This window comes from Mustela erminea, chromosome 12 (genome assembly GCF_009829155.1).
Source record: "Mustela erminea isolate mMusErm1 chromosome 12, mMusErm1.Pri, whole genome shotgun sequence".
Lineage (NCBI taxonomy): Eukaryota > Metazoa > Chordata > Mammalia > Carnivora > Mustelidae > Mustela > Mustela erminea.
Genome location: NC_045625.1, coordinates 10,224,899 through 10,243,355, shown reverse-complemented (window position 1 = coordinate 10,243,355; position 18,457 = coordinate 10,224,899). Strand labels below are relative to the sequence as shown.

Below are 18,457 nucleotides of genomic sequence, written 5' to 3'. Positions count from 1 at the left end.
TTCACACTCAAACTTGTACATGACTGTTTATAGCAGTTTTATTCATAATCACCCCAAACTAGAAATAACTCAAGCGCCCTTCAAGAGATGAATGGCTGAACTACCTACCGTACAATGAAATACTATGCATCAATAAAAAAAGAGAATCAGTTATTGATTGATACAGGTAGCAACTCGGATTAATTACAAAGGCATTTATACTGAGTGAAAGAAGCCAGCTTCAAAAGGTTACATGCTATGTAATTCCACTCATATAACATTGTCAGAAAGATAAAAGTATAGAAACAGAGAACAGACTGACCAGTGGTTGCTAGAGGTAAGGAGTAAGGTGTAAGTAGGAGTAGGGTGAGGTTATGACCACGAAGGGATAGTCGTATGAGGGAATTTCTGGGGGTTAAACTGCTCCATATCTTGACTATAGTGGTAATTCTACAAATCTTTATTTATAGAACTGCACACCACCCTCAAAAACTCAATTTTACTACATGTTTATTTTACAATAAAATTTAAAATTAAAAACAAAAATAACTTAGTGGGACTTAACCAAAAACATTATAATACTTTGGTCACTAATCATCAACTATTTGACCTAGATAACTACAATGAATATCTTAGTAAAAAGATACACAACTTGCCCTAGAAAACCAAAAGAAACCTTTTAGTCTTAACTAGTGAAAGAGATACTATTAAAATAATACATTACTAAGGTATTATTAAGACTCTATTTCTCCATTCATTAAAGAAATACAACAGAGCCCATTTCTGTCTGAAACATTCCTACCGAGTACAGATGGCCCTAGGCAGGGAGTACAACTTCTTAAAAACCATTTAACCAAGACCTCTCCCTCTTAAAGGAACTGGCAATTTGCAACAAGGTTAAGTAAGGTTATAGCATATTCTCTGTAAATCCCAGGAGCAGTGGTAAACAGGCCTCCAGCTCTGTGGCAGACCTGTGTCTTCTAGCAAAGTACTACATTAATCTCTTTTTTTTTTTTTAAAGATTTTATTTATTTAACAGACAGAGATCACAAGTAGGCAGAGAGGCAGGCAGAGAGAGGAGGAAGCAGGCTCCCCGCCGAGCAGAGAGCCCGACGCGGGGCTCGATCCCAGGACCCTGGGATCACGACCCGAGCCGAAGGCAGAGGCTTTAACCCACTGAGCCACCCAGGCGCCCCTACATTAATCTCTTCAACACATTTGCAAGGGGTGGACTGAGAGGAATGTGAAGAGGGCTCTTTTCTGCTCAACAGGGGTAAGGGCATCCACGCACAGACTAAAGCTCTCTCTAGGGATTCCTTTGCATCTAGAACCTTTATGGGCCTTACTTATAACTCACAGGATGCCCTGTCAGGTTGTTTTATACTGCTGTGCCTTCGCTCATGCTGCTCTTTTCTTGCTAGGAGACCCTTCCCCACTTAACCCGCCTGGCAAATGTCAACCAATCTCTCATGATGCCTTCCTGGGTGAAGTCTGACAGTCCAAACAGAAATGATCACTCCAACCTCTGCACAACTTCTCCAGGATTGCTATCATTGCTCCTCCAATATTTTACTGCACTTACCTATTTATTTCCCTCTACTAAACTGTATGCTCCACAGAAAAGAGGGAGATTCTTACTTTTTCTGCATCCCAATATATACCAAGCACAGAGCATCAGTGAGTATCAGTTGAATGAAGAGTATAGCTTCTCTACTTGCAAATCAAAGTGCACAGTTTGTAAGGACTCTAGATGGCAAACTAGCAGGCAAGCACAGATACCTTACACCAATGCTTAAAAGCTCAGTACTCAGTTCCCCAGGTCCCCCAGTTCTAAGGTCTTGGTGAAAGAGAGACCAATTAGCATGCTTTAAGTAAAACCATATGCTCTAGGAGAGTGGAAAATGTAGTTGCCACATTTTCCTTTGCCTTACCAAAAGGAAATCTTCTGACCAGATTTAATTTAATGGGGCCAGAAAAGACACACGTGCATTACTGGAGATTCTCATACTATTTGCCAAAAAGTACATTGTAACTATTTCCACATGTAAAACAATGTTCAGAATAAGTGGTAGAGTCTCTCTACATTCACCATCAGGACCGAAAATCATGAAACTTAAACAAGGAATATAAGCACTCCTTCATACTTTACACACACACACACAGTTTCACTAATGTAGCCAAAGGGTTCGGTTTCCCTGAGGCACTGAATCAATACTTTCACCTTCTGTAAAACTAGCACTCCTTTACCCTACTCCTCCCTAGACATTCATCATTCTCTTACTTTGGGGTAAGACTAATGGTTGGTAGAGATAAAGAATTAAGGAACTGAATCTACATATGATAAACTATAAGCTTTTTAAAAAAGATTTTATTTATTTATTTGACAGAGAGAGCAATCACAAGTAGGCAGAAAGGCAGGCAGAGAGAGAGAGAGAGAAGGAAGCAGGCTCCCTGCTGAGCAGGACTCCATCCCAAGACCCTGAGATCCTGACCTGAGCTGAAGGCAGAGGCTTAACCCACTGAGCCAACCCAGGTGTGTCCAAGCTTTTCTCTTAACACACCTTTTCTTTCCACACTGACTCATGTTTATGCACTTTGGGATTAAATGGCCACTGGGATGGTGTTTACTTTTTTCTTTTTTTAATATCCAAAACATGCATCTGCTATAGAATGGTTATTTAATGAACTGTAATTGACATTTAATAAATTACCCATAAGTTATCACTCCTTTGAAAAGCAAAGCTAGGATGCTGTAGCCATCACTCTGAGGGAACATGCTAAACCTCACAAATGGGAATTTTTTTGCTAACAGTGAATAGAATGCAAACAGAGTAATGCTGTTTAGAGTATTTCCCCACTTTTGCCAACTGCAATCCAGAGCTCTAATTTTATCATGTTAAGAAAAATATTTGAATATTCTATTTTGGAGCCATAAATTTGGAAGAAAACAAAATTTCAGAAATGTAGAGCAAGCTTAGTTAAAAAAAAAAAAAGCTAAAGAAATACAGGGCCCAAGTGAAACAAATCCTTCTGCCAGTTTTTAATGACGCTTTTGCAGCCAAATGCTCCTTGTCTCCTCGCAATTGTTAATATCTTTTAAGTAACATTAACATTATTACCTCTTTGTGGTTCAAAACTGAGAGCTGCAATTCTAATTCACCTGTGTTCCCAGGGATTTGAATACAGTAAATGCTCAATGAATGTTGGCTAAATAAATTATAATTTTGTACACAGAGATCAGAATATTGAGCCACTGATACAAGCTCTTAACCTCCAGAAGGCAGGGACATCAAAGATTGCAAAGTTAAAGAGGGCAGTGATTAGCATGATAACAATATTCCCAACTTTACCACTTCATGGTAAAGCTTCTGAGAAGGGGCTATTATTAAACATGACCACGGTCACAGTCTTGGCATCTATTTATCTAGCAAACACACGGAAGGAGGTGGCCATCCTGACTATCCTTCCTTTCCTGTTGACTACTTAATCTGTGGGCTCACAGAACCCATCCTCTCTCCTTTTTCTTCTAATCTGCACAACTGTAAAAGACTCTCGTAGGGGAAAGAAAGTCACAAATTTTGCAGAGACACTGTCATTACTAATTATTTTTATTAGCCCAGGAACAGATTATTAACGCAACAACTAGTTGTAAAGGAGAAGACTCAGCAGCTCATCTCACCAGTTATACATTTTCAAAGCTAAATTTCCAAAGGGCTCATCCCTGAATGTTGTTCACTGAATGAACTAAAACAAAACATTTGTAGGGACGCCTGGGTGGCTCAGTTGGTTGGACGACTGCCTTCGGCTCAGGTCATGGTCCCGGAGTCCCGGGATCGAGTCCCGCATCGGGCTCCCAGCTCCACGGGGAGTCTGCTTCTCTCTCTGACCTTCTCCTCGCTCATGTTCTCTCCCACTGTCTCTCTCTCAAATAAATAAATAAAATCTTTAAAAAAAAAAAACAAAACATTTGTATGCCCAGCTGTGATATTGAGGGGCAAGCAGACTTTTCTACTTGGAATATTAAACAGTACCAGCCATAGGCTCACCCAAAAGTCTTCTCCTTCTTAATCTCCCTAAACTTGACATTCTGTAAAGCTCATTTCAATGTCAAAGCATGTTAAGCATGTGCTGGGCACTATGACAGAGGTTCTCTTAAATAAATCTTATAGCAACACTGTGAGATTGGTATTACTATCCCCTGTTGTACATATGAGGAAATTGAGGCTCACAGAAGTGACAGAATCAGGCTGCTCAGATTCTTTCCCCAATACTGGGAATCCTGTAGCAAAGCAAGGTTGCAACCAAGTTTTTAGGATACAGGTTTTTAGGATACTTGGGCAACAGAGGATGCGTCCTAACCATACAAATCAAGAGGTCTGCTCAGAGGCCATGAAAGTAGCAGCAGGTTTTATTTTTGTTTTTATTTCATTTTAATGGCTAAAAATCCTATAGGAATTCTTACTGGCCCCACTGAGAATCCAGAGAGGCCACCAGTCAGTTGACTCCTGACCTTCCATGCTTCTCATCCTAATTGATGCAAGGTCCTTGGATGACAGTGTGAGCATCAAGACCTTGTTAGAGTTAGCAATGACCTTTACATCTATCAGGCTTTTCAAAATACGTAAAACAGCTGTGCATCGGGAATGCCCCCAAATTCTCAACCTTGAAATAGGAGTAGATGCATTTTTCCTAATTATGGTGTTTTTACCAACTCTTTGGACATGACTTTTTACATGGCTAAAAAATATTTGAGGAGTGGCTTGTTTTTCAATTGCCTAAGCAAACCACTGAGGCGTGCAGAAAGAAGACTCTAACAAACTGATTTCTCTTGCTTACAAAGAAAGCATAGATAGTAGCAGGGGAGATAGGGAAAAGAGAACCATCTGAAAAAATTGGGGGGGGGGAGGGAGAATGTTTGGTTACCATGCTTGTGCCTCTAATATCCTTTTGTTTTCCCACCTCATTGTATTAAGGATGCTAAATCAAACATGATTGCAGTGATGTTTGTGTGTGAAAATAACAAAAGCAATGGGCTAAAATCCCAACCTCATCTTGAACCCTGAAGACTTTTATGGCTTTTCCTTCAGTAGGCCCTCCCCCTTAAAGCACATTAAAGACCACATTGTTCAAAAGGGTCATGGTAGGTTTCATACCCCATTTTAATACAATGTAAATGGTAACTGAACTTCCAAGTTTTGTCAGTAATATCTGTATCTCTCTGGAAAATGCCCATTAAAGCAAAAGAACTCTTGGTTTAAGTATTAATGAAAAATGTAATGTATCACAGAGGCAAAGAAATGGTATCAAGGAGGTACTGAGATGATTAAGTTAGATTTTAATACATCATTTTCCCCAGAAAAGGGGTATCGGTGAGAGATGGGTTAAAAATATCCAGATGATCCTGTTAAGTGTCTACATATTCTCTCAAGCCTCAAAACTGTCCAGGAGACTGTGTCACCTCAACTCAAGAAGCATAAAATAAATTAAACTTGGGACTCATTTCAACTGCAGGTCTTTCTCCTGCCCACCCCCCCACCCCTGCCCTTATTCCATTAGCATGTCTGCAAGTCACAGTATGGACCCCAAGTTGGTTTATGCATTCATTCCTGAAAGATTTCAAATGGTGAGAATGATATTAGAGGCTCTTTCTGATTCCACTTTCCACAGCTGTTACCATCAGTTGTCACCAATACTTTGGGGGTTTAGTGGGAGAGAGGCAGCAATGACTCCATTACTCTTTCCAACAGCAATAAAGAATTTGCATCATAAAAGCACCTACTGAACAACTGCCTTAGTCCTCTGAAAAAGGATACAGTAAAAAAGGAATGTTACAGGTGGGTTTGGGAAAGAAGAATTCAAAACCTGAAAAGCTAGACTGGAGTAAAATTACAACAAACTTGGTAGTGCTTTTAAAATCATAATTTCATTGGTGGAACTGCTCACTTTCCCAAACTCAGGTATCTCTGTTCAACACCCACATATAATATGCATTAAGATGTGGCATGACATCATGAGTTAAATGCATTTTAAAATAAACCCTATGATTTTTGTAGATTTCTTGGCTATGAGTCTGGTTTAAATGATTTCAAAATAACCACTAAGAGCATCTGTTTAGTTCAGATGAAGTTTCATGAGCCAATACCAGCTGTTGGGGGAGGGATTTCACACAAGTGTTACTCAAATCCTAACCAAATTTTGTTTTTTTTCATTCCCTGAATGATGTTTCCAACCCCAGTAGGGTAAAGCAAACGTTAGAATTTGAAAAAGAAAAGAAGAAAGGAAAAGGAGGGAAAAAGAAAGGAAGAGAAAGAAAGAAAAAGATTACTCAATGCATTGATGCATGTGACTAAGACCAAAATGATCACCCTCTCCAATTCAATACAGTATTAGCATGAGGACAAAAGGCGTTTAAAAATCAATTTGGAGTTATTTCTAGTGGGGACTGCATGATCCTAGCAAGTTGAGGAACGAGAACATTCCCAACATTAAAAGGGCACTCTTTTAAGTATTTTCTCCTTTAAGAGCAATCTGATTTTTCACAAGGAATTCATTTGGTGGCATTGTTTTGGTTTTAGGTGTCTGTCCTGCCAGGCAGGGGCCATGCACAAGGGCCGCATCTATCTTGAAGTGTGCACAATGGCCTCTCTTGCGGCTCCCTTTCTGTTATTGATCCTTACAGATGCTCCAAGGCCCTTCCCCCACCTTTCTCCAAATCCCAACCCCCATTCTGAAAGATAGCTTAAGAAATAAGACTTCCTGCCTAGCGACTGGCAGGGCTGAAAGACCAGATTGTATGACTCCACAGATCAGGCCTGCCACAGTGAAAGCTTGAATAGAGTTAACCCTCTGTGAACTAAAACAAAACATTTGTATGCCCAGCTGTGACAAAGGTTAATTTAAATGGACAAGGGCCCGATATCTAAAACCAGGCAACACTTTTTTTACAGTAGCATTTTCACTCAACTCTTTTGTAAGTAGTCTGCTTTTGCTTTTTAAGCTTCCAAAGGTCTTCAGCTGGGATAATTCATTTTGCTATACTAGAATTATATACAGAAGATTCGGTTGAAAATTTTAAAATCCACTTCCTTGTTTTATAAGAGTTCTTGTTTTAGTACCATAATTTATTTTCTGTCATTGAACAGCCAGGGAAAATCAAAGTTTCAATACTTAATTAAATAAGAAGTGAGGGAGAACTTTCCCTTCAAATCTTTTCTTCTTTCAGAACTTGTGGACCATATAGCACTAAGAGATTCAAGCTGGTTGGAAAAATACCCAAATCCTCCAGGGCTATCCCTTCCAAACTTATGCAACCACCGCTCTGGTATCTCTGCCTGCCCTTAAACTCCTATTTTAATGGGTCCAGAGCAAATCTTACTTCTTAAATGACTCCTTTTTGGAAAAGCTAGTATACCCAGAATACAATGAATTTTTGTGTATTTTGGGAGAAGAGGAAGCTGTTCAAAATTTAAAATAACAGGAATTGCACGTAACCAATAATTTCTACAAACATTTCTGTTCCCACTAATAGACACTAAAAACCAATGAGATTGTAATTCTGGCAGATATGGTGCTGGGAGAGAATATACAGTAAGTATTACTATGAAGAATAATGTTGTTTGAGAGAAGACCGGTCCCCTTCCCTGGATGTGTGCGTCCTCAGAGTGAGAACGAAACTGCAAAGCTGCCTGTGGCAGATGTTAGCCATGCTGCACGGGGCTAGGAAGCTGTCCTAGGACTAGCTATTTATTAGTTAATGTCCTAGAAATTTACTAACTTCCTCAAATCTGAAACTCTTCTGGCTATAGCTCAACAGAGCTTGTCTACAAGAAAGAAAGCTTTTGGCAAAGTCTTAGACTCTATATTTTCTAAACACAGCAAACAAATACAAGAAATCTTTAATGCTAAGATTCATCTTCTAGCTGTTTCTTTAACTGTGTATCTGGTCCAGATAATAAAGTTGTGGGGCACTAGGGTTTCCTCATACAAGTAGGAGCTTATCTCTGAATATACAAATCGCAATACCAACTAGTTGCTATTAAGGAAACACACACGAATCTACCCATTTTAAAAACAACCTACTTAAAAAGAAATTAGCAGTGGCTTAGTCTTATACCCCAAACCGTAAAATATCTAAATTCCCCCAAAGGAAATGAGGCTGCCTTATCAACGGCCTCATGACCCCAATACTATCTATAATTACAGTACTAAATAAGGCTTTCACAGATGGTGAACTGGATTAAGGAATTTAACATATAAACAAATTCTGTCAAGAGGTAAACAGAACAATTTTTTTATAAAATGTAAACTTTACCTAAGGACTGTGATGTAAAATTAAGCTTAAAATTTTTTCAAGTCACTATAAAACTTACACCCAGTTTTTTTTTTCTTTTTTGTGTACTCTTTCTCTTACAATCATCAACCACAACAATCAATTTACTACATCTTTCCCTCACTTTTCTTTCAATCCAAAACATTTTCATGCTTACTTGAAAACTTGTTGGCTGAATTCTGCTAAGACACAAAAACGGAGTGAACTGCCTCCCTCCTCCCTCAAGGCTACTATTTGTTCTGAGCCTTCAAAGGAAATCTCTAAACCTCAGATTTGGGCCCAAACTTAAACAGTCAGTTCCTTTACCTTCCCATGTCTCCATTTCATGCTTCTGGGAGTCTGTTGAGAAGTTCTATCGCAGCCATGAAGAAACAGAGATTACGGGACAAGTCCAGCTTGATGACTACCCTTCCGACACTTGGCCAATTTCTCTCTTAGCTGGGACTACAACAGTCATCCTCACAGGTCAGTTTACAAGCCAGTCATGTGATTAGAAAGTTCAGGCGCTAAGGTCACAATGTGTATGGAGTTCGTTTATTACCAAAGGTTATCTAAGTGGAGCTGATAGACTTATTTTCTTTTTTAACAATACTGCCTAGAATATCTCTCTGAAAAGTACTATGGGAACATGTAACAGAAAATACTCGTCTGGCCTTCCTTAAATTGAGATCCTAAAATTAAAAGGGAGCATTTTAGAAGACCTGATCTTCATCTAATTTAGAAGAGTTCTAATACATGGAGCGTTCCTCCTTTTTTCTTTCAAGAGCTATTGTATACTCTATTTTCCTATATTCTGGATTAGAAAATTTAGAGTTGAAATATTTGACACAAGGAAAAGACAAAGCAAAAACTCCATGTTATGCATGGATGGGGGGGGGAGGGTAAGACTGGGATTCCCTGCTTTTTGTCATTATAATAAACAATGACAAGGCAAATTCTTCTGAGAAAATTAAAACGTGAAGCTCTGAGTTACTTTGCAGGGCTCTCTTTAATTTTGGTCCTTAATTTCCATGCTCTGGTTATATTATACACACTAGTTTGAAAGAACGTAGAGAAAGAAAACTACGTCTGCAAAATCTTTTAGAAAGCATGATGGTTAGAAATATCCCCTGCCCCCAGCCAAAAGCTTAACTCTTTAAGCTACCTGCTTCATTCCCTTAGAACTCCTAAGATCTTAAGCAATCTTGTGCTATGCCTCCTTGCTGGGGAACCATGCCAGTAATACAGCAGAGTATGTATGCTTATTTATGCTCAAACTCTGCCACAGAGCTGCAGGGGCTGGCAAATCTGAGCCATATGCTAATGAATATGATGTCAAACAGCAGCTATCCATTCAGACAACAGAACACTAATTACAGGGCGAATTCCTCAGAGAAGGTGGTATGACCTAAGGACTGACTGATTTCAGGGATAAACTCTTTTTAACTATGCAAAATGTTTCACACTATGAAATCTCCCTTTCTCCCTAGCCTTGGGAGTAACTTAAGGCCAAGCACATTCTGTAACAGTGTTCCAGAAAAGGAGACCCTTCTTGGGGTGGGAGAGGAATCTGTCACTTGGCACCCATACAAACTGAATGGCAAATATTGCTAGCACAGTTACGAGAGGGCTTTTCCAACTAGTAGAGACCATTAGGGTCATCTTACAAAGTAGGACCTAAAGAGAAAGTAACCAATGATTTAGAGGAGAAAAGGCTATGCTTTGTTGCCTAAAAATATATGTTCTGCCACTGCCACCACTTACCTCACCACAATACAAATACAGCAGCCAGTTTTCAAACTCCTCTAAGAGATTAACATTTTCTTCACAGTCTCTGTGGAATTAAGTGCAGTTCTTACAATTTTAGTAAAGTGACTATAAAAAGAATGAGGCGGGGGGGCGCCTGGGTGGCTCAGTGGGTTAAGCCGCTGCCTTCGGCTCAGGTCATGATCTCAGGGTCCTGGGATCGAGTCCCGCATCGGGCTCTCTGCTCAGCAGGGAGCCTGCTTCCTTCTCTCTCTCTCTCTGCCTGCCTCTCAGTGTACTTGTAATTTCTCTCTGTCAAATAAATAAATAAATAAAATCTTTAAAAAAAAAAAAAAAAAAGAATGAGGGGGAAAATCTGAACAAAGGGAAGGTCTACCAGGCAAAAAGCTATTCAACGGGGAACACTCATTCAAAGGGCAGCTCTCTGCCTCCCTGAAGGACATAGGTATATCTAAAACTCAGTATCTGCATCTAATAGAGTACATGTAGTAAGCATCTTTGCTTTATTGTACCAACTTTTGGAGGAAAGATCAAAGGGGAAGCTATTCGTCCGGCTCCCAGATCAAGACTAAAGCAATGCCCTTGATTTTTAAGGGCAGCCTCTCTCTCTCTCTCTCTCTTTTTTTTTAATTTATTTATTTGACAGACAGAGATCACAAGTAAGCAGAGAGACAGAAGGAAGCAGGCTCCCCGCCGAGCAGAGAGCCCGATGTGGGGCTCGATCCCAGGACCCTGATATCACGACCCGAGCCGAAGGCAGAGGCTCTAACCCACTGAGCCACCCAGCTGCCCCCTCTCTTTTTTAAATATTTTATTTATTTGAGAGATAGAGAGAGTGCACACCTGAGAGAGCACAAGCAGTGAAGAAGGAGAAGCAGGCTGCCCATCAAGCAGGGAGCCTGATGTGGGGCTCAGTGCCAGGACTCTGGGATTGTGACCTGAGCCAAAGGTAGCCAATTAACCGACTGAGCCACCCAGGTGCCCCTAAGGCTAGGTTTGAGTAATCATCTTTAATACACCCATAAGCCTGGGAACAAATCTTTAACATAGCTTAAGAAGATGGGTAATCTTCATCTTTATATAGAGCCATAAACTTCGCATCCTCAGTCCCACAGGTTTTTTAAAAAGTCCTTTATAGGTTCTATTGGGAGTAGGAGAAAGAGAACATGAACATACATCTCATTTGCCAAGTGTATCCAAAAGACAAACTGTAAATATTAACCAGGGGTCCCAGTAAGATTGTTAAAAACAACTACATACAAGAAAAATAATTTTATTTTTTATTTTTATTTTAAAAAGATTTTATTTATTTATTTATTTGACAGAGATCACAAGTAGGCAGAGAGGCAGAAGGCAGGGCGGCGAGGGGAGGGAGGGAAGCTCCCTGCTGAGCCGAGAGCCGAGCCGATGTGGGGCTCCTGTGGCTCCATCCCAGAAGCCTGGGATCATGACCTGAGCTGAAGGCAGAGGCTTTAACCCACTGAGCCACCCAGCACCCCTTACTTTATTTTTTAAAGATTTTATTTATTTGTCAGAGAAAGCACCCAAGAGCACAAGCAGAGGGAGTGACAGGCAGAGGGAGAAGCAGACTGCCCCCTGAGCATGGAGCCCAGTGCGGTACTCAATCCCAGGACGCTGGGATCATGACCTGAGCCAAAGGCAGCCACTCAACTGACTGACTTCTCCTAGGCATCCCAAGAAAAATAATTTTAAAAAGATTAAAAGCATTTCTAGAATTTACGAATGGTTAGGAGAGAAAAGAAAATAAGAAACCAGCAACATTTTTACTTCCTAATACTAACTTTGTAATGTAGAAAAAAGTAGATGAACAAAATTCTACATCTAACCATTTATATTCTGCTTATCTAACAGAATTCAAAAATTGAGTCTGAATTATGGCAGAACCTTAGTGAATCTTGCAAGAGACTGGTTCCACTTTCATTTTATAGATGGGGAAACTGAAGCCCAATGAAAGGAAAAGGCAGGAGCCATAAGAGCAACAATGAAGGAAATATCTAGTCCCTTATTTTTTCCATTATACCACATATCTTGAACAGGAAAAAACAAAAAAATAAAAGAAACCCTCTTCTCAGATGTTACTATTCAACATTATTTCCCATCTGTTTATTATTCAAATGGTAGCTTTCAAAGAAGACTGAAGATTCTGAAGCTAAAGGGAGGTATCAAGATGTAATATGCTTGGTTTTTCAATGTAAGACAAAAGAGAGCCATTCTAACGGCCACCCAATCACTGGAATCAGTTCAGACTTAATTTTAAGAAGTTTCACCAAAAGTGTGATGCAAAGTGAAAACCATGTGACCACTATGATGGAGGAGGCCTAGTTAGAAAATCTCTATCCATCTCAGAAAATAAGAAATATTCAGAGAATATTTTAAACTCCTTTTTAGCCTTGCAAACAACAAAAAACAAGAGTCCAAGGTCTCAGTTTCTCATCTGTCAGATCTTTGATACAGACATCCCCTATGGCAAGGGAAAGAGCTGAATTCAACTGAACAGGAATAAGGAAACACAGCCAGGTGAAATCCATACTATCTAGGACTAACAAGCAAACCTCTTGAGTGCAGAAAAAGAACAAGAAGAACAAAGAACATACTTAGATATGATTTCCAGTTTTGCCTTTTATCAGGAGTTGGAGAAGGGAATTCACAGTTCAGGAAACAAGAAACAAACAAACAAAAAAATAACTCAGAGTTGTAAACTAAAAATATTTCAGAAATTGGGATTTTCATCCAATTCTACAAACATTAGTTGAGCGTCTACTATAAGCTAGGCTTATGCTGCCTGAGACAAATGAAATTAGTATTATGTGATCCTAGCCCTAAAGGTGCTCAACATCTGCTGACTTCTCCAGCTTCACTTTCTACCACTCCACACTAACCCACTTATAGTATAAGCATAACTAAACAGATAACTGATTATTGGATGTTATGAGTGGTATAACAGAAGTACATATAAAGTAGTATAACAGAAGGTACCAAGTGTTAAGGAAAGAAGAATGCATAATTCATCAGATTGGAGATATAGAGAGGACCTTACATTTGAGCTGAACCTTGTAGTTCTGCAAGTAGACAGGTAGCAAAGGTATTTCAGGACTTGAAGGGAGGAGTAGAACTGGGCAAATCTCAAAAGATTTTTTTTTATTTAAAAGATTTTATTTATTTATTTGACAGACAGAGATCACAAGTAGGCAGAGAGGCAGGCAGAAAGAGAGGAGGAAGCAGGCTCCCCATGGAGGACAGAGCCTGATGTGGGGCTCGATCCCAGGACCCTGGGATCATGACCTGAGATGAAGGCAAAGGCTTTAACCCACTGAGCCACCCAGGCGCCCCTCAAAAGATTTTTTAATACTTTTTAGTACCTATGCAATAAAGTCATGAATGAAATCTGTATGCAGAAAAGTAACATGACTATCTTAAGGAAAAAAAGACTACAGGATGTGATTTAAAAATCAACTTATACAACAACCAAATGCAATGTATATAGCTTATTTGGATCCTGATTTGCACAAATCAAGTGTAGAAATATATTTTTGAGACAATCAAGGCAATTTAAATATGGGTAGGGCATTTAATTACATCAGTTTCCCAACCACAGATTGATCAGGTTCCCAACCACAGACTGAAGAACTGGGAAAGAGGAAGCCCTCCCTCCATATAAAAAAAAAATTTCCATGGGGTGCCTGGGTGGCTCAGTTAGTTAAGTATCTGCCTTCGGCTCAGGTCATGATCCCAGGGTCCTGGGATTGAGCCCCATGTCGGGTTCCCTGCTCAGTGGGGAGCCTGCTTCTCCTTCTGCCATTCTCCCAGCTTGCGCTCTTTGGTTCTATCTCCCTGTCAAATAAATAAATAAAATCTTTAATAAAAAATAATTCTCCAGTCAAGATTTTGTATGTAAAATTGTAAAGTATCACAATCAAGAACAGATTACAGTATGAATAATCAGTCCCTTCTGAATAAAAAGAAAAATAACCAGATATATAGTTCAAACAAACAAAATATATGCAAACAAAAATGTAGTTAACTATTATGTCTCCTGAGAAGTCTGAAAAGGCTGAAAAAGTCATCCCATACACCATGCCTGCCTGTTTATCTTCTTCACAATTAAGACCTAGGCCAGCCCAGAGGGTAATGGAAATAAACACTGTAACTCTGTATACAGAATAGCTCAAACGGTTATTAAGCCCCATGTGCAAATGAAGTTTAAAAAAAAGAGAGAGAGAGTTAAGAAGTAAAAACAAGACTTAGGGGCAGGTCAAATGGACAGATAACTTTCTCGTGGTGCTTCTTGAAAGGAAAACCACTTGAAGCCCAGTAGTTTCTGGACAGACTAGTTTCAACCCTGACTTCTCAAATGGTTTCATTTTCTATCCATCCATCTGCCTAACCCAGAGGGGGAAAAAGTCAGATAACACAAGAGGTTTCTGTCAATAAGTAATTAAGTTCTACGTAAGAGAGGAAACTGGGCAAAGGCCTGTAAGGTACGCGACCACTACTACCATCACTCTGCACCACCAGTAACTGTGGCATAAGCTCACTTAGAGAATAAAGGTCCACACTCCCCACACCCTTTACAATCCAGCCCCTGCTGATCTCTCTGGCTTTATCTATCACCACTCCCTGTAAGTGCACAGCACTCCAGCCATACTAACCCACTTGGAGTGCAAGCATGCTACTATTCCATCTGCCTGGAGTAACTCTTCTTACTACTTCCTTATTGCTTCCACTAATACTTACTCATCTTTCTGGAATCAATTTAAATATCTGCTGCTCTGTGAGGCATTCTAAGACTCCATCTTCTCAGCCCCCAAATCAGACAAAGTCAAATCACACCCTTCTTGTTTCCACCTGGATCCCTAAAATACACCACAATACAAATCACTTAGTGTTTTTATTTACAGTTCCATATTCATTATTAATCTGAATATACGCGCCCCCCCACCCCCGCCCCCGCAGCCGCGGCCAAAGAGTCAAGCCTTGGTAATCCCAGGGTCCAGCCTTGGGTTTAGCAGATTGCAGGCATTATGCTAAAGCAATTAGAAGGCTCTCGGTGCATGTGTTGTGTGGGTGGATGGATAGTGTGCAGTTCCTTCATTAAACTTAACCATGTGTTAATACTCTATTTCATTTCCACATTTTCTAACTCCTTACTTCATAGGAGGAATTTTCCCCTGGATGAACTCTACTTCAGATCCCTTTATGTGTCAGGCCCTTTGTTTTCTATGATTTGTAAGCCTACGTGACACTGAATCTTCCAATAAATAAAGGTCCAGCACTGGTTGTATATTTCTAGCCAGGATGTCCTATTTGCGGAGTTCCTATATTAGTGTGGAGTCATATGTTGCTGGTGATCTTTTGATTAACATGTATAACTTGTTAGATTCCAAGCTATATGAAGGCCGAGACTGTGCCCCTTATTCTTGTTCACCCTTATGTTCCCAGGGTGCTCCTAGTACCCGACATAAACTGGTGCTTAATGAATATTTGTTAACTAAAGGAAGGAAGAAAGAAAATAGTTACATTTCAGAGAGCAGGAATATGGAAGAAGAGAAGAAAATGTCAAGAGTACAAATATTCACAAAAAGGATTACACGAGGCCACTCCTGCAAAGCCAAAACCAGTTCACCTAGCCTCAATTCCAATTCCAGTAAATCCTACCCATACACACAGTTCTCCTCTAATTGAGGGATTGGGTGTAATAAATCTGAAAACCAACAGGACCGGTTGTAAACCAGCCAAGTGGCAATCCTACCTGCAACTAACCCCGTCTTCCTACTCTACTAGAGATTGAACCTGACTCTAAGGATAGGCACAAGAGAGAAGGCAATAGGGGTTTACTAATCTTGCTCTGGGGTAGAATGTGGCTTCTGACAGCAAAGAGACTGATTTTTATCAAACAAAATATCTGAGTCAACTACACATAGCAACTGAGCCCTATCCTGGGTCCTGGAGTCATGGATTGCTCCCCTGAGCCTTACATCTTGGTATCTAGCTGCCTCCTGGGCATCTCCACCTAGAGATCATAATTACGTCAGACATGTCCAGACACATCCTCTCTTTAAAACCTTCTTTCTGAGCTCCCTGTTTCAGTGAATGGCCTCAACTCCCAAGCCAAAAGGACTCTTTCCTTGACTCCTTTTCCCCCCTTTGACCTCACCCACATTCAACCTGCCATCATTCCTCTTTTCTATCCCCTCAGAAAGCTGCCAAAACAGCCATTCTCTACCCAAAGATGGACAATTTGAGTATCCTTTAAAAAAGTTACAATTAACAGAAGCACAAATGTTTAAATCCAAAATTATTAATAATTCTAAAAAAATTCATTTGCCACTATTGAAAGATGTTAGGGAACCAACAGAGCATTTTGAAAATTTTTACATAAAGGGAAAGAATCATGCCTTTCCTAGGTGAAATATACCACAGGGAAATAAATACCTATGGAAAAATTTCTCTCCATAGAAGCATACCAGAAAATAAGTGAACAAAAAATACTGGAATTAGAATATTACTATGAAATAATGGATCCTAGATACTACAAACAGCTAAAATAACAAGAGAAAAAGGCAGTAATACATATTCTGATGTAAGAACTCAATACCCCCATGAGACAGTAGTCTTGCCAAAAAAGTTGAATCTGAAGATGGTCATGCCTCTAGATCTAACTACTGAAATAAAAAAACTACTACAGAGGAACATATTCATCTATAACACAAAGATGCAATTAGCAAAATCTGGGCTGTGGTAAACTCAACAAGACAAATTACTCAATCTCTCAAATTAAATTAGAAGAAAAAAGATGGAGGAGAAATCTGTAGGTAAAAAATCTTTTAGAGATGGGGCATCTGGGTGGCTCAGTGGGTTAAGCCTCCAGCTTCGGCTCAGGTCATGATCCCAGGGTCCTGGGATCGAGTCCCACTCTCTGCTCAGCGGGGAGCCTGCTTCCTCCTCTCTCCCTCTGCCTACCTTTCTGCCTACTTGTGATCTCTCTCTCTCTATCAAATAAATAAATAAAATCTTTAAAAAAATCTTTTAGAGATATATATTGGAATCTTAATGGATAAAATAATATTATACCTAAGATTTGCTTCAAAATAATATGGAAGGGGAGAAAGTAATGGATGAGACAGAATTAGACACTAGATGGATGACAGCTATTGAGGATGGGAACATGGTTCATTATATTACTTTATGTATTTCTATGTATGTATAAAATCTAATAATATTAAGTAAAATAAGCAAATCTTCCTGAACCCATATATTTATTTTCATCTCCACTGTACTGTTCTTGGCCACCATTATCTCTCATCTGGTTTATTTCAAGAGCTTCATTATAGGTTTGTCTTGTTAGTTCCTATTTTTTTCTACATGTCTTTTCTCCATCCCTGTCTCATCATACCCTCCCCCCGACTGCCCCCTACCTCCGAAATCCATTCTCTACTCTGGCTGCTTTCTAAAACTCAAATAAAACCCTGACATTCCCACTTCAAATCTGTCACTGCTTTCAGAATAAAACACCTTCCCAAGCTTATGAGAGTCTTCGTGATCAAGTCCCTCATCAACCTCTCCATTCTCTCTTATTATATTCCCAACGTTCTCAACAAATAGCGTTATTGCCGTTTCCTCAATGTACCTTTGCATGCGCTGTTCCTTCCGCCTGGCTAGTTTCATGAATCATTTAATTCTAGGCTAATTCAGACATTACAATCATCAATTCTTCTCTACCCTAATGGTTCTAATCCTATTAATTTTTACGATTTCACCTTTTCGTATGCATGCCTATCCATGGATCTGTGAGTATTACAAGAACAGAAACAAGATTTGATTAATCACTGTATTCCTGGTACCTATCATAGGGACTAGCACAAAATGCATGCTTGATTCACTTTTGATAAAATGCGGTGGGAAAAAAGCCTAGACTTCCAAGAAATCCACAATTCTAAAGAAACAGCTAATTAAAACTAAAAGCAGCCTGAAACTGCATGCTTTGGAGTTAGACAAAGTCAAACACCAGGTACACAACTTGCGCAGGTTTGGTAAATTTCACCAGGGCATCATCAATTCTCTGAGCTCAGTTTTCATACCCATTAAAGGGGAACAGTGACTCCACAGGGTTACTGATTAAGAAGATTAAGTTCACAGATCAAAGAAACTAAAACTATCTTTAACAACACAACACGATGCTCACATATCACAGAGGATTTAGCAAACTCCAGGAACCATGAGTTTTTTGTACCTTCACTTTCCCACTGGAAGCCTGTCTAATTCCAAAGGCCTTGGGCATCCTTCCTATCAGTAGGGTCAAACTACCATTGCTTGGCATGTTGAAGAAAGGGGCAATTGCTTCCCTGATACTTTCCTACTACTTGCTGCAGCTCTGTGTACATT

The 18,457-nt window shown here is 39.7% G+C and overlaps 1 protein-coding gene across 4 annotated transcripts in view; it reads right to left on the bottom strand.

Moving 5' to 3' along the window:
* Nucleotides 1-18,457, bottom strand: part of NR6A1 (nuclear receptor subfamily 6 group A member 1) — a 228,704-nt gene that overhangs the window by 61,467 nt on the left and 148,780 nt on the right. Inside the window, exon 1 of one of the 4 annotated variants that reach the window (XM_032306654.1) lies at nt 8,615-10,162. The exons of the other annotated variants lie outside the window; for them this stretch is intronic. Coding sequence (XP_032162545.1) covers nt 8,615-8,630 — 16 coding nt within the window. The 5' untranslated portion in view covers nt 8,631-10,162. Of the gene's footprint in view, nt 1-8,614; nt 10,163-18,457 lie in introns of those variants that run through there. 4 annotated transcript variants of the gene reach the window in all.